The sequence below is a fragment of the Chiroxiphia lanceolata genome, chromosome 6 (genome assembly GCF_009829145.1).
Source record: "Chiroxiphia lanceolata isolate bChiLan1 chromosome 6, bChiLan1.pri, whole genome shotgun sequence".
Lineage (NCBI taxonomy): Eukaryota > Metazoa > Chordata > Aves > Passeriformes > Pipridae > Chiroxiphia > Chiroxiphia lanceolata.
In genome coordinates this window covers 28,592,587-28,609,062 of record NC_045642.1, presented here as the reverse complement: position 1 = coordinate 28,609,062, position 16,476 = coordinate 28,592,587, and the positions used below count along the sequence as shown (strand labels likewise).

The following is a 16,476-nucleotide window of genomic DNA, read 5'->3' as shown; positions in this document are numbered from 1 at the left end:
TACTTAGAAGAACTCAGTGCTTCTCTTCAATGACAGTTGTGTATCAAAAGCAGCATTTTAATTTTAGTCCCTGTCCAGGCACTATATAAAAGAAACATCAAGATAACAAAAAACCTACACCGAGACTCCAAACAAAACAACAAAAAGTCCTATAGGTCCCTGTACATGGGAGGCAAGTTTGGGATTTTCCACTATTTCATAACGCTAAACAAACTGATCTATTTTTTTTCCTCGGCATCCCAAAATACTTGCACAAAAGTCTGAGTAATTTACAGCTGCAAACACGGTTTGAGAGAAATCTTTACACAGTTCCAAACTCTCCAGTCACTAACATTTCTTTTAGTATTTTGAGTCTTTTTCCTTATGAAAACAAGCTCTGAAAAGAGAAAAAACTCAAACAGAAAAAACTCAAACAGATTAAATTAATAAGTCAACTCAAGGTAATGTACATATTTTCGCTGAAAAGCACCTGCCGCAGGGTATCTTGTTGCAAGGTGGGCATTGATGCATCCTTGCATTCAGAAGTAGCTCCTACCATGGCCCCAGCAAGGATCAGCACTGAGGCAGGGAAAAAGTAGGCCTGATGTAGCTTTTCAAATTGATGCTGCTTGTGGAGAGGAACAAACAGCTCACCTCCAACTGAGGGGCTGACTCTCGTCATTTATTCATGGCCAGCCCCCTGCCTGGATGGAAATAAAAATGTTTCAAAGATGACTGTGTGGGGGAGCTGGAGGACAGCTTGGAGGCACACTGAGGTTAGCACATTAATTTTTTATCTCTCGGGACTGGGTATCCAATTATGCTTAGAGTACACAAACAACTTTGGTTGGTCCCTCCAGCAGAGATTTATCCACATAATAAAATCTGTGATGGAACTGGGCACAACAGGCTGATGCCACAAAATAACGTACAGATGGTTTTGCAGGTCAGATGCTCAAGCTAACAGAGGGGCAGGAGGGCACAGGACTGCATTCTCATTAACTACATGTATTGCAGGACAGACCAAACTGCACTCGGCAGCAAGGCCAGCAACAGCCTGCACAATGTACTTTATTTAGGACTGTCTTATGCTTGTGGGCATAAGATCCTGTTCAGTTGTTGTTTACTGCACAGTTGCCTGCAACCAACGTTTCACATAGCAAAATGCCACTGAAAACTCTTCCCCTTTAAAGGAAAGGAAGTTTTTCTCCATGTAGACACACTATTCTCTTCTCCCAGGAATTAAGGAAGAGCATTTATACTAGTACGCTCATTCATGGACACATTTGAATAGATAGAAGTCTAATGTAATTTCTTTATCAGAATTGTCTCAAAATTTGTGAGCACCAGCTGCCCCCAGAGATGGCCTGTACCCATGGAGTGAGATGGAATAAAAGAACAGATGTTTTGTGGCAGGCTTGGATGCACCCTGAGCTCACAAATCTCATGCTCTCAGTGCCAACATGTAGAGGAAAAGTCAGCAGAGAAAAAGTCTGAGAATGGTATGGGATCATTTATTTTTATCAGTGGAGTTGAGGAAGGAGGAAGTTGACTTTTTAAAGAGTTTTATATAGTTCCCTTTTTACAGTTCCATACTCAAGTGAAAACATCAAAGAGTAGGTCAAAAATAAATGCACGTGTAGGCAGAGGCAAGACTACACAATAAGGAAGGGCTGTGTCAAAAGGCTAGATAAAGCATACAAACAAAGCAATTAAAGCTCAAACAAAGCTCAGACTAAGGTGTTTTAGGAAAGACAAAGGCCACAGAAAAGGGCTGAACTGTCTTCAGTTTGCAGTGGGTAATCTAGTGGTGAGGAAGAAGGACAGAAAGAGAGAGATGTAAAGAGAGGTAAATAAACAAACCTTCTACAACAGTCAAGGACAGTGAGATGTGCCAAGGAGGTGACTTGGGTGTTCTTAGATACACACCTATTCAGTGATTTTAAGTAGGTTCCTCCTATCTACATCTCTTTTCCAATCTCTAGATAATTTTCTGACCTACTCAAATTGGTCTGTGCATGAGAAGAGGAGAAAGAGGACTGAGTGTCCAGAAAGACAAGAGGCTTTCAGCTCTTGAGCTGGTACCATGAAGGGCATCAGTAGCTGAATTGTGCAGAAGCTCTGCTCCCTCCTGCATCATGACAGCTGCTGTTACCACAGGATCTGCAAGGAGTGGAAGCTGAAGAGGAGTCGCTGGTACAAAGGAAGGAAGTTTATGCTGCAGCTGCCCGCCTGAACTTTACTGACCCAGTGCTCACCTCCTACTGCATGGCAAATTTCAAATGGCTGGTTTGAATTTCCCTTGCCTTTTCTAAATCAGGCTGTTCATATCTCTGACACACTGCTAAGCAAATAACCAGATCCTACTCTATACCATATCTCTGGTCCTCCTGTACATTGGGTTGTGGATTAGCTGTTTGGATTAACATCCCCCCACCTTCCCTCCCTCTTGGCCCCCCCTCAAGCCCCAAGCCCATGCAGAGAGGACTCTCGAAGCTCGAAACCTACAATGCTGCAGACCTGTCAAATCTAATTCATAACACATGCCTAGCAGTTCCTAGGGGAGAGGAAAGATCTGATGCCCTGGCTCCCCACCATCCCCCTGTATGAAGGGACCGTTGTATGATGCAAATTAGCGATGTGGACAATTAGCATTCACATGGAAGATAAACAGAAACGTAAATTAAATATCACTCAGTGAAAGAGCAAAGATGCAAGATCTGAGCTTAAGGTTGTAAACAAACAGGCAAAAAGGAACAGTCCCTGTGACAGCTAAGCCATGTGGGAGTGTTACCTTCCAGCATCTGAGAATTTCCCCAGGGCCGATCTGCACGTTTGCATGGCTGTTGCCCATACTTCACTGGCTCCCAGCTCGTTGTTAAGTAGACTCTTTCCACTCAGGAATCTGGGCTTCAGAGTAGTTTACCCCAATGGCTCTAAACTTCTTCCTGTTTGTGGATCTGTGCATCAGCAGCTTCCCTCTGCCACATGTACCACACAAGAGCTCTGGGGGAACACAAACCTGAGCAGCTCTTTCTCTACCCTTTCCCACAGTGTAGACGCACTTTTTTTTCCATGGGCCAAAGCCAACTGCTCCTAACCTTACCATAGCTTTTCTAGCTCTTCTTGCTAACTTCTGTAATTTCCTAAGCACCAGAGACACGAGGACCAAGATTGTCATTGGCATCTATGACAAGCTGAGGGGCAGGGGTCATTACTGTTCTTTGTTTGGGCATCCATGCAAGGCCATTATCAATATTAATTCAATATAGATTTGCAATATGCCTCTCAGATATGCAAATATTACTGACTATTGCAGGCACAGGAAAAAACAAACAAACAATCAAAAAACCCCAGAGCTGATGTAAATGCTAAGTAAACAAATGCTACCGGCTGAACACTGACATTCCCCAGCCTGCATAAGCAGTCACTCTTAGTGCATTGACAGTTCAAGTTTATCAACAGCTGGAAGAGTCAAAATTACTTTTGCTGTGAATCTACAAAACATGTGAATAACTAAAAGGTAGAGCATAAAAGTGACAGAAACATAGGGATTGCCAAGTGGCATCATACTAAATAGTCCTTCAAGCTCAAACAGTGGCTAGTAGCAGATGCTTTGGAGAAAGGAAACCCCCTCCCACACCTTCCTGGGGACAATTATCAATTATCCTGCTTAGAAAAAAAATGTTTTCCTACTTCCATATTTCTTGTAGTTCTTCTTAACATATTAGAAACTGTTTCCCCTCATAATTTTCCCTATAAGCATTTCATTGCTTTACTACTTTGAACTAAAATGATACAGACCACATGCTTTTGAAAGTGAACAAAGCTACCTACACAACTCCCAAGATGACAGCAAACATCACAAAGCATTGCACACTGGCAAATTGAGAAACAGGGGATTAGAGACTTGGAAAAATCAGTAATAGAACACAGTCTCCTTGACTTCCTGTTCCTTGCCTAAGAAGCACAGGAAGGACAGTCAAATAGGGTGATGGACCTTATGCTCACATTGAGCATATGTGATTCATCATATATAAATTTGGTCCACTAAGATTCCTTTCAGCCTTGTACCAGTATGGGGAATTGAGGCACATAACTCTTCTCTCCTCTCATGTTCCAGCTCTCCTCCTTGCCGATCAATACTGATGTGGTTTCATAGATTTTCCCAAAGTGTAACTAAGAAGCAGCTTCTGGTGAAGTTGAGGGTAAGCTGTTCGGGGAGCAGATGAAGGAATAAGGGACAAAGGTGCTGTTAGTTTCATACCTAAAATCTGAGACATTGGCAAATGTCTCTTATTCAAAGGCAAAACAAAGGCAACCCTCTCAAACTATTGGATGCGTATTTCCTTGACAACCCTGCTAAGAGCCACTGGGAGGCTGCTTGATGATGGGCAGGTTGGGCATCTCTTCTTCCCCCCCCCTTGCCACTTCCTTCCCACAGGAGCAGTAATGGGAAAGTGACTTGCTGCAGAGATAATGCTGGGTTTGAAATGAATTTCTGACTGCTGAGCCAGCACCCATGTGAGCTGTGGCTGATTAGCTCCAAGCATCCAGGTCCCAATCACTCACAACTGAGCCAGGCAATAATGCCAGCCTCTGCAAGGCAAAGACAGGGTGGAGGCAACATACCTGAAAAGGATCTCAAAGGTAAAGGGAAAATCCTACTCACGTTTGTGGTTTTCGTTTCTGTGGACAGGGGAAGAGCGAGTCTCCTGCTCACGGGCTTCATCACCCTCTTCGCTGGCGAGGTGGGTGTGAGCATAGTGGTAGCTCAGCCCAGGCCTATTCTTGTAGCGCTTGCCACAGACTGGGAGGAAAGGAGATATGAGGGAGGGGAAGACAAAATGGAAACATCAGTATGATCCACAACCATAGCAGCATCCTCTCAAATAATGCTCCCTTTTCCTCTGAGAACAGCACCACACACTCCATGTGTCTGCCCAAAACTCTTCCCACCAGCACTGGTGGAAGGTGACAGAGGGCAGCTCTGCAGCCATAGGTCCCTGAACAAGCTTTCTTCCCATCTTGTTGCCAGCAGTTCATTCCTACAGGCCTAGGCAAATGCACATTCAATCCTTGCAGCTCATACAGCCCTAATCCTCTCTGCTAAGATTACTAACAAGACTGCACATAAAACTTAATGAAATGCCAGTTCCAATGTTGGTGCTGCACAATGCACAGCAATGGGAACAAGACTTAGAAGAAAGGACATTATTTTCTTCATTACTGATCTCTGAAAAAAAAAGGAAATGGAGTTTTTTAAAAACTTTCTCTAAAAGGTTAATAAATAGCTTTATTCAGATTCCTAGTCAAGATAAGGAGATGGAAATCATTCACAGTTTCTTGCTAAAGGAACATGTGGCAGTGATACTTCTTTGCCCAGGTAAACTTCATATTCAGCATCTCAATAAATAATACAATATGTGACAGAGAATCCTATTTCTGAACTTTTGTTTATTTTAGGACTAAGTCAACAGATATTAAGAACAGGATCAAACAACTCAGGGTGATGAAAGGTCTACATTTTCACAGGGAATTCACCTCAAGGTCAAGCTACATCTTAAGATTCATTACATACAAACTGAGTTTCTATGAAGTATTTAATTCATGCTATTTTCTCTAAGAGTTATCACTTTTCATCTCCAAAGCATTCTCCGAATGTCCATTTTCTTTCATACAGCTGTTTTGTCTACCAAATACAATTATTGCCATTTTAAATGATTGGAAAACGAAGCTTAGTGCCCTTTCTGCAAGTTTTCAGTCATGTTACTACCTTCTTTAACCTCAAGGATTTCGCACAGGAGTGAATGTCCTGTCCAGTAGTCTGTCCTGCATAACTTGCTTAGAAGGTCAAAGGAACTAGTGCCAGAAGAGAGAATAGAACCATTTTGGTTTTAGGCCCTTTGAAAAGAATCTCCAAGGGAGAAGGCACCATCCATTCCTAAAAATTTCATTCAGCCCCAGTATTGAAACCTGGGTCTGGGAAGGTCTGGGAAGGAACGTCAAAAGGCTCCACAAATAAATAAAATAAAAAAAATACCCACATCAATTATTCACTCACATATAAGTTAAAATTTGATTTTTATACCTTTCTGCTACTACTCACAAAAAGCCAACTGATGCTCCACATTCTGGAACAGATTATAGAAAATTGTAAATCAAAGCTTAGTACAATAACATATTTCATTCTCAGTATCTTCTAGCTGATTTGCAAATTCCCTCAGGGAAAACAGTTTGCCTTATTAGAAACATGTAAAACAACCTCATGATATGTATGAATATCTGGAATATTAGATACTTTTATCCCAGTTTTCTTCATTCTGCAAGGTGATGATCACACAGTGGTCATAACAGGACAAAAGTTTTTTTCAAATGTAATAATGTCCTTAGCCACAGATTTTTTGTCTTTGAATGCCTTTGATTTTAGAAATGAGAACTCCTGCAGAAGGGAGGAGGGAATGTTGAGGAGAAGTAAAATACCCATATACATATGCACATCCATTCTTTGAAGCCTCTGCCCTTGTTTCATATGTAAACCTAACTCTACTACTCAGCATTTTGAACAACTAGACTGCTGTTAGATGCATGCTCTCCCCAAAACATTAGTTCAGTCTCCCTTCTCCTACCACCATCCATGTTTTCTCCTAATGCATTCTGGAGAGTGAAACTACTCCTCCTTCTCTGTGGTCCTACAAGCAGCGGAACAGATGCTGACCAAGAGTCAAAATAAGATAGCCACAGCTCTGTATGACTTCGTCTCCATTTTTTGAATAGTGGAAAAACCTTAACACTACAGTAATCATCAAACGGGAGAGAGCTAACTGTTTAAATTATTTCAGACCAGTAACCTCCTCTAATTGTTGCAGCATTTCTTAAAATGGAGAGAGATATTTACATTTTTAGCAGATTGAGGATCATATTAAGTATCCTACTCTATTTCCCTTACTTTTGTGTGTTTGAAGAAGAAAGTTAAAAAATTATTCTATTGCTATGAATTACCAGTACTGTTCAAACACTTCTGTCAAATTATTTCCAGAACACTATCAGGTGATCAGTGCTATACTGACAAAGGAAGAGGCACTTGCAATTAAATATCTGCATGATACATACTATCTTGCTGAGAAATGTAAACAGAGTGGGAATTTGCTTATCCAAAGAATTGCAGGCTGTTACAGGCCAGAACTTAGAAGAGAACTGTCTTTTATCCAACTCTATCCAACTCTATCTTGCTCTCATATAGCTTGATCCTCCATTAATGCTAATGTAAGTGCAAAATCAGATAACTCTAACACCCAGTCCCATTCACCTATTAGAGAGAGTTTCAAACCAAAGATATTTCTAAAAGCCCTGCCAGACTTAATTTCATTCAACTCTACTTGAAAATATATGACCTGATGTGAATGCCATCTTAGGAACAAGATGGGTAAGTAAGCAATAATACAGCAGTGTGGATCAAATGCCACAAATGGGGAAGAGGGAGAGATTTTATTAGGCCACCAGACACTCCTATGATGAATGTTACTTTCCTTCCAACTTGAAGACTGAAATGAAGATATTACACAACTGTCTTATAGACAAAACCCAAAATTTGCAGACAGCATAATCACAAGCATTGAGTGTTTCATAAAAGACAGTACTCTTCTAAGGTCTGGCATGTTACAGCCTGCAATTCTTTGGATAAGAAAATTCCCACTCTGTTTACGTTTCTCAGTAAGTAAAATTAATATAAAATATACTTCCCCTGTTAAAAAGGGGATTTGAAACCTATGACTTAAAAGACTTTCTCATCAAATATCTAATGGCTATGTTGCTGTCATTTTGAAATTGTTACACATTTGGTCTTTGGCAGCCTGTGAGCTATGTTCCAGCCAGCTCTCCACATACATTTTGCACAATCTGTCACCAGTATGAGACAGAAGGAAACAATCCATGTTTTCAGTGGAAACAGGAAACTGGGGGAGTACATGCTGCCTTTTTTTTTCTTTTTGGTCACTGAATCCTGTCCCCCTCATTGTCTGTCTTTGGTTTTCTCCTTTGCCTCCCGTTCTTTTTTCTCAGCTGGGCTTTATCAAATACTAAATCTTGAGTTAACTGCTGGCAGGCAGTCATTCCTCAAAGTTATCTTCCTATCCTACCATTCACTCTACTCCAAAAAAGAAAAAAATATTAAAAACATTTCTTGTTTTGTCCTGGTTTGGTAATATGTTCTCCCCTGTTACAGCTGTGTCCACGCTCTGGCACATCTAGAGATCTCAAACACTAACAGTACATTTTGACCTCTACTGATGGAAAGATGTTACGTTTGTCCCTCTCTGGTCAGTACTATGCTATACATCCCTAGTATTAGAGCAGCTACTTAGTAATCCATTTTATAGAGAATTTTCTGTAGGTAGTAAACAGTCCTTGTTTCAGTGCCCCCAGAGGACAAGTCCCAGAAGCTATCTGCAGAATTAAGATCAAAGTAATGTTGAACCCCAGTGCAAAACATGCACAGGTCAACAATACATCTGTGCACATTTCAGTAAATGGATTGCTATCAGGAGCAAAGGAGAAAACAAGTATCCTATATGAGAAGAAAATGTTCAGCTATCAGAGTCAACTCTGTTCCCCTCTTACTATGTGCTCTACTCAAGATCTGTGTTATTCAATATTTTTTAAAGAAAATTTAGAAAGTGTTATTGTCTCTCTAACTTTGTCTTTTCTACCAATAATGAAGTCAATGGAAGCCAAGAAGAGCAGCTATGGTGGGAGAGTTATTTGTTGGGTTCTTCTGAACAATAATCTTATTCTAGATCTTATTGCTTAACTACTTAGGGATTCACTAGAGAGGATAATACCAGGAGATGATTTAGGGCTTAAACTGCTAATACTTTAAAGGGAAGTTGAAGTCATGATGGAGATTATGAGAAGCATGTAAAAATACAATGCTATAATAAAGGCATTTTCAAATCAGCTTGAAATTGTGAAATTTAACCAAAGGTCTGTCCTAAGCAGCAGCACTTAGTAGTGTTGGAATCATTCACAGTATCTGTAAGAATTAAGACAACAGATTAAGTGTCAGACAACTAGTAAAAATCAAGCTAAATCGGGATTTATCTTGTATTCCAGAAAACCTTCCAGATAATCAATGACATGTTTGACAGGATCAGGACCATTTCAAGGAGATGACAAAGAAGACAGGTGAAGTTAGCAAGGAATATACTAGAGCTGTCATTTTTTTAACAAATACAATAAAATAGTTCCTAAAGATTAGGCCTCAAGGAATTGCATTTGGCAAGTCATGCAAGAACAATGTAACATTTAACTGGGATTTTCTAAGGAAACTAAAAGAGAGGGATGCTCTGTACCAATTGAAACTCAGTGAAATCTGTTAATGTTAAATCGCTTAAGCTACCTGAAGACTTCAGCCTTTTGTTGGGAGAACCTAAAATATGTTTAGTAGAGAAAGGGGATGGGGAAGAAAAAGACTAATCTCAAAATAATGACATTTTCAGGCCCCGTTGAATGATGAACTTACAGAAAAAGCAGGAAGATGTTTCAAGCTATAGTGATTTGGATGTAGAGTCAAGCATTTTTAAAAACAAATCCATGTTCTGAATAATTATTAGTAATTCAATGACAAGTTCAAAGTGTTCATTTAGGGACCAAGCCATAGATGATCTATAGGCACAACACAAGCAGATAGGCACTTAGTGGGTTATTTAGGGAAAACAGTTTGGTTTTACCTCCAGCTGAAATCAGTGAGAATTAGGAGCTCAATTTTTTGAAACCTTCACAAGGCACCTTTCTACATCTTCAAGCACCTGAAAGAGTCCTGTTTGGACCCAATGCTTGCCTATGGTTTTATCATTAATATGAAGGGTGGAATAGAGAGTGAAAGAATCAAACATGCACAGAATGGATTGTTGATCAAAATACTGGAATAATAATAAAAATATATTGTATGAGATTCATTGATCAAATAATTCTTTCAAACAGTAATTTAATTAATATTGACACCTAGTATCAATAAATAAAACATAGTATAAACAGGACAAAGCAGCATAATGAGGAGACTTAACATGATAATCTGCCTGAGTAGAAACAGGTTGAACAGGGAAGGAACAACAAGCTATAGCAAATGGTATATTAAATATGAATACACATGGTGGATAAGGATGAAAACTCCTTTGCCATTGAAACATGACACAGCACTGGAGAGGAGCATCTTGCACTGAAGAAGGTTTTACTAAACAACCTGTTAGGTTAGCCATCTCTACCTCTCATAGACACATAACAGAGCAAGTTGCGTAAATCCAATTTCTTTAAGTAATTGTAAGTACATGTAAATGTATCAACCACTCCTCTTCTGAAGTGCTTGTATCCTCAGAACAGTGCATTCAACTTAGTTTTGGCCACCACTACTTAAAAAACACCCTTTGTGTTTTTGCAGATAAAAGAAACAAGCTTAGTAAAAGAGCTGATGAAAACACAGCTGGAAGAAGTCCCAGTAACTGTTTACAGAAGTAGAAGACATTGTTATCCATTGAGAAGCGTGCAAGGACTGCTAGTCTTGGACTGTGGCAGAGAAAATGTGTGTTAAAGAGCTAGAGAAACCTGGAAATTAAGTTCTTGACAAAAGAATCAGTTTCTATAAAACACTACAGGATCAGTGTCTCTGGGTACATACAGCGTTGCATTAGTCACTGATCCATCAGAGATCATAGGAAGGTTTCAGTAAATTCTTATTTTGCACAGGGAATGGATATGAATGCATAGCTCAGACTCAGAGGGACTGTGAAAAAAAGATACAATACAAATATAAGTTGCTATGCTAAAATAGAAGTTTATATGGGAATAAAACTAAAAGGAGACAAGGACATATTGGTAAAAGGAGAAGAAAGAAACAATTCCTTTCAGAGATGGGCAAGGGAAATCTTCCATAGATAGAGGGACAGAAAACAAAGGTGGATATAGTCCCACGTCTCCATGGGAACTTGAGAAGAATGAAAGCAGATAAATGAGGAGAGATAGCAGGAAAGTTAATAACTTGCAGAGATTCAGCACAAACTAACTGCTCTGGCTAAAGGAAGTAGACATTTGAAGTCATGAAGCTCAGGAGCTACAACTGATTGCAACTTTTAAACCAGAGCACAAGTTTTTAGAAAAAACTTCAGAGAAGGTTGTTCTTTTTGAAAAGTAGTAAATAATATATAATATACACTATGAAAATAGTAGAAATAATGGTTCCCCAGATGAATATTTGACATAGCATCAATTCTTATTAGACATGTAGGTATTCATTCATTCATTCATTCATTTACTCTGTCCCTCCTTCAAAAATCACATGCCCAGTTTATCATGAACAGTGGGGGTGGTGTATCTTCCACTTCTCTTGCTTGACATTGGAGGCTTCGCTTTGCTCCTCAAGTCCTACTTTTCACTGTCTTTTGAGTCACCTGCTGTATGTCCCAGCCAGGTGTTCAAGCTGTGTTTGGGACTGGTCTCATACAGCTGAGTCATTTGGCTACGGTACCATTTCCAGCTCATACCCATTTCACACTAGGCTGTCCTGCCACTTTCATGATTGAAGCATTTATCCCAAGGGAGCTCAAGGCACAACACTATCCACTGCAACTGGTTGAAAATCTGACCAACAAGTTTTCGACTTGGTGATTTGATGAAACGATGATTTTCGTGATTGTTCTAGCAATCTTATTGATGCTTTGGTCAAACATTTTATTCTGAACTTCTCATACAATATATGCTCAATAAAATCAACTGACGTATTTCAGAATATTTCAGTCCACAAAATAAGAAACCAACCACTTTTTAAAAAAAAACACAGGATGACAAAACATTTTGAGCTTTGAAAATCTTCTTCCATATGGATATTCTGTACTTTTATTCAGTTTTATACTGGTGTATAGTTGAATCCCTCTTTAAAAAAAAGGCATTTTTTTCACAAATAGCATTGCTATCTTCAAACACAAGGGGCAGTGTCAGCTGGGTATTGCATCACCTCACTGACACACAGACTAATTTTTTCCTGTAACTTTTTTATTACCAACAAAACCTGGTGATACATTCTTGTTTCACATAAATATGAATGTGTAAGTCGACAGAAGTTCTTCACCACCAATCATTTTTTGTGCCCATCTAGTTTAATATGAAAATTAATTTGGTTTAGCTATGTTTATGCTTTCTTCTTTGTGGCCATTTTCAAAACTCAAATATCAGAATACTTGCAGAAAAAGCAGTTTGGAGGCAAATTAAATAATATACAGAAAAAGTAAACTGCTGACCCATTAAGGTAATTATTTATACCAATAGTATGATTGAAGGAATCAAGTTTTCCAAACAGGGAATACATTCACTGTTTTTCACCTGCATGTTTCCAGGTAAAACAAACCTATCTGCCCAAAAGATCTGCACATGGAGTTCTGCAAACCAATTTCTAACCTACCACAATTAGACTGAGTTTTATCTATAAAAATATTTAGCAAATAATTTCAAAGAAAAAATTTATTTAAGAAATCCACCCAAGTAGAAAAGAGGTTTCAATAATAAGCCAATTGGCTTATTATTCATCATTAACTGTGTGTAATATTTCTATAGAAAGTTAGCAAGGACAGGATATTACTTTGGGATGATGACATTACAATTGGGACAGTTCTTTCCTTCCACTCCACAGTCAGGTAAAAGAGTTCTGCTATCACATAACCCTTTTCTCAGCTATCTACAATGGAAAAGGAGGAGTCACTGTGCAAAGTCTGCATTCCAGAGCTCCCTATGACTCTAAGTTTCCTAAAAATGAAATGTATCAGCCAAATGAAATAGGAAAGTTTATATTTCCAAAACCAAAGGGTAAATTTATGCTCCAAAATGTAAGCCAAGGCAAAATGCCATCAATACAACAATGTATGAGAGTCTTGACTTCAGGCTAGATTTCTGCTGCCTGCTTTGATACCTTCAATGTTTAATTCACTCTGTGCAAATCACTACTATGCATGTTGTAAGTTCTTGGTAAAATCCAAAAGCAATGCAAGATCAGACAATAAAGAGTCATTATGTTCAAAATTATTACCACTGACAAGTGTCCTTGGATTTAGAAGGATGTTCCAGAATAGAGATAAAGAAAGTTATGCATATACCAGCAAAGGAAACCTGTGGGTTTCAGCAAGATACATCCTGGGCTCTCAGAGAAGTTTTAGAAGACACATTTTAGTGCTTCCAACACACCAGCCAGGACAGCTATTTAACCCCAGCATAAATCTTCTGACTCTTCATATTTTAAAGGGTTTAGACAGTCTCATTCATGTGCAAGTCTTTCCATTTCTGCTCACTGCCCTTGAAATATTCACCTTGCTGAAGCAAAATACCTAACATATCCATCACCGTATGGTGCAGTCACCTGGTCTCACCATACAAGAATATGATTGCATCACATGTAATATAGTTCATATTTACCATGCATGCTCCTTATTTCTTCATGTTTTTGAAAATAAGCAGAAAATATTCCCATAGATCGACATAGTAAAAGTTATTCATTTAAGGTCAGTAACACAAGATAGGCAAATAGTAGAAAAAGGGGGATGCTAGTTGTCCTTAAAACCATCAGTTTTGGATGACAGAAGTTAAGATCTCCTACTATTCTCCTACTGCTATTAAGTTTTGTTAGGATATTTTCTTATAGGCTAGAAGGTACCTGGTAGCACAAAGTACAATTGCATGTACACTCTACAGTAAGCCTTAAAATGGGATGCTTAAAAAAAAACCACACACGTGGGTAAGATAAGTGCCCCTCAAAGAAATATCATAGTGAAGCAAAAAAAGAGTATCAAAAGAAGGAAAGCACCAAGGACTAGACTATTTAAAAACCTCAAACCATTGTGTAACAAATATCAGATTCTTCCCTCATGCTAGGACTCTGGTATCCTCCTTCAGTGTCAGCATTGGGCTCTAGTATAATTTTTCAGTTGGGGCAATGCCTTACTTAGCCTGCAGTCCAACTGCAAGATGTCAAACAGCATGGCCAATATGGCCAAGATACATATTCAAGGGGAATATGTATCAAAACAAGGCATTCCAGATGTTATATGTTTCTTAGAAGGGCTCAACTTTTAATGATGCCACAAGAGTACTTTCTGAGTGAGGGATAAGATTAAGACCTTCAGAATTTAGCCCAGTGAGATTTTAAAAGGACTGAAGGAAAGAGAATCACCAAATATATCAAGAGATACAATGAGGGTGAAGTACCTTTGTCGGAGATTTTTGAGTTATGCTTTTGTTTGTAACTATCTGAAACAGAGAAAGAAATAGAGGGTGAAACTTACATGGGGGGAAAGAAGACAAAAGGCAGAGAAGCCAGAAAAAGAGAAGGAGAAAGAAAATGTAAGAGATGATTTATTAAAGGGCAAAGGGAAGTGGAGTCTTGCTGAGGACTTAATTTTATTTCCTTCATGCAAAAACACCAAGAGCAGCAGCAGCAGCAGGTGGCAAACATGCAAGTCAGAGAGCAGCAGAATATTTTGCTGGAAGGGAAAAGATGAAGCCCTGAGTGCACTGAGCTGGTAGGACCAGGCTGGAAGCAGAATCAGCTGTCTGGGTGCTACTTACTGTCACAAACATAGGGTTTGTCGTGATCGTCCTGGGAGGCAGCATCATTCCGTCTCCTGCCACCTCCAGATCCCCGAGCCTGCAAGGACAAGAGGAATGTTAGCAATATTCAATCACCCCTCGGTCTCCTTGTGCCCCTCACCCTCCTATGAAAAATGTGCAATATAAACTAAACAAATCCTCAGCTTCCATACAGGTTTCTCAAAGGTGATCTTGACCCTTCATCTCCTAAGATACACACTATGTTAATGGACCTTGCAATGCAATGGAGATCCTCTCCACAGATAGCCCAAACTGTTCATCCATGGCAGTAGGTCACAGCCAGCACATATTCAGTCGAGTATCGTCACACATTCATTTTTGAAGATGTTCAAATACCTTGCTTAACTGAATATGAATGAATGAATAGATGAACAGGTGTTGGAGGATAAATACAAACATTAAATCAGCCAGAAAACAGGTCCCAGATAAAAGAGGTCAAATTATTTCCTTTAATATTTTCAAAAGGGGGTTGTTTGTGTTGTTGAGTATTGTTTTCTAGCTGAAAAGCAATGTTTTGAAATGACCTGCTGGGACAAAGATACCATGGCTAATTATAATATGGAGCTTTGGTAAGTTAGTGGAAAAAATCAGGTAACATGGCTACCTGGCTACCTGCAATAACAGGAATTACCCAGAAAGGTCCTTCTGCAGTTCTGTGTTTCTACAGTGGACCAGACTGGCAGCTCTGGAAATGGAAAATCTCTGTTTCTCCACAGCACAGACTTCTCTGTCTTGGCCTCCAGGGGTGAGAGTGGGATTCAAAGCTACTTGGTCCTGACCCTTCTCAGCTGAGATGCCAACAAGGGGACAGCTCATATCTGTCCAGTGGTGGAGAGATCTGTGATGTGAAACTGGGAATTGGCCAAGGCCTTCGATTCTTTCATGTTCAATAATGTACAGTCTATAAATGACAATCATTTTAGACTTGGTCTTTGAGGAAGTGATCACAGGTGGATGGCTAACTAGCCCTTTATTAATTCTTGTAGCTACTCTATTCCTGGATAAAAGCACAGAATTGCTTCTGCTGCTTCTGTTATTAAACTGTTGATACTCCTCACTCTAGACAAGGCTACTTGACTGAAATTCTGCAAGCTTTTGCATGTGAAAATAAGAAAGGGACAGAGCTTTGTTAGGTAAAGCTGAAGAAGGTGTAGAAATTCTGAGAGCATTAGTACCCAGACATAAAGGGGGTGTAAAAACTCTGTCCCTCTTCTATGCATTTGGAACAGAACTAGCACTGTTAGAGCTGTGTTCCATTGGACATTAAAGACAAGGAACAAGAAAATATTTTACACTGGCCTGACAAAGTCTATCAAAACAGGGATTTATAAAACCTTCACACATTATTTCCCTGGGATTGCTTAGGGCTAACTCTTAACATAGTCCTGAAGGAAAGACATGGATTTGCAGTTGTCTGGATAGGGTAAATACTATTAGGTATGACAAGTATAACTCTGCCTTCTGCAAAGACCTCTGTGCAGACCAGCACACATGTGCAGAGCAAGATTTGTAAGGGTGAACTGAAAAGCAGTTTCACCCTGGAAAAGGCCCCAGCAACAATTGTTTGGTGGAAGCTACTTTACTGACCATATCACATAAAATCATCTTACTAGTCTGCAGTATTTTCTCTCTGACTGCCAGCTTTGTAAACCCCCTCTGGGCAATGAAATCAATCCCAGGCTAGTTCCTTTCTTCCCTGACTGCTGCAAAAATGTGTTGCAAGCTAAATTTCAGCCCATGATAGCTCCTATACAACTCTCAATTCATCAGAGAGTCTTCACAGAGACAAGTGTTTGGTCCTTAATAAATATTTCTGCTGGTACCTGGATTAGGATCTAATTTCCCTATCCTACC

At 39.4% G+C, this 16,476-nt stretch overlaps 1 protein-coding gene across 10 annotated transcripts in view; it reads right to left on the bottom strand.

Moving 5' to 3' along the window:
• The window catches only part of DPF3 (double PHD fingers 3), a 158,631-nt gene that overhangs the window by 37,308 nt on the left and 104,847 nt on the right, over positions 1-16,476 (bottom strand). For 6 of the 10 annotated variants that reach the window (XR_004357508.1, XM_032690227.1, XM_032690228.1 and 3 more), the window contains 3 exons: positions 14,581-14,659; positions 14,221-14,262; positions 4,652-4,789 (listed from right to left, as the gene is read on the bottom strand). Coding sequence is in view for 7 of the 10 variants with exons in the window: in XM_032690227.1 (XP_032546118.1) it covers positions 4,652-4,789; positions 14,221-14,262; positions 14,581-14,659 (259 nt within the window). In the remaining 3 variants the exon portion in view is untranslated. The remainder of the gene's footprint in view (positions 1-4,651; positions 4,790-14,220; positions 14,263-14,580; positions 14,660-16,476) is intronic. The other 4 variants (XR_004357509.1, XR_004357510.1, XM_032690229.1 and 1 more) reach the window with 1 other exon arrangement.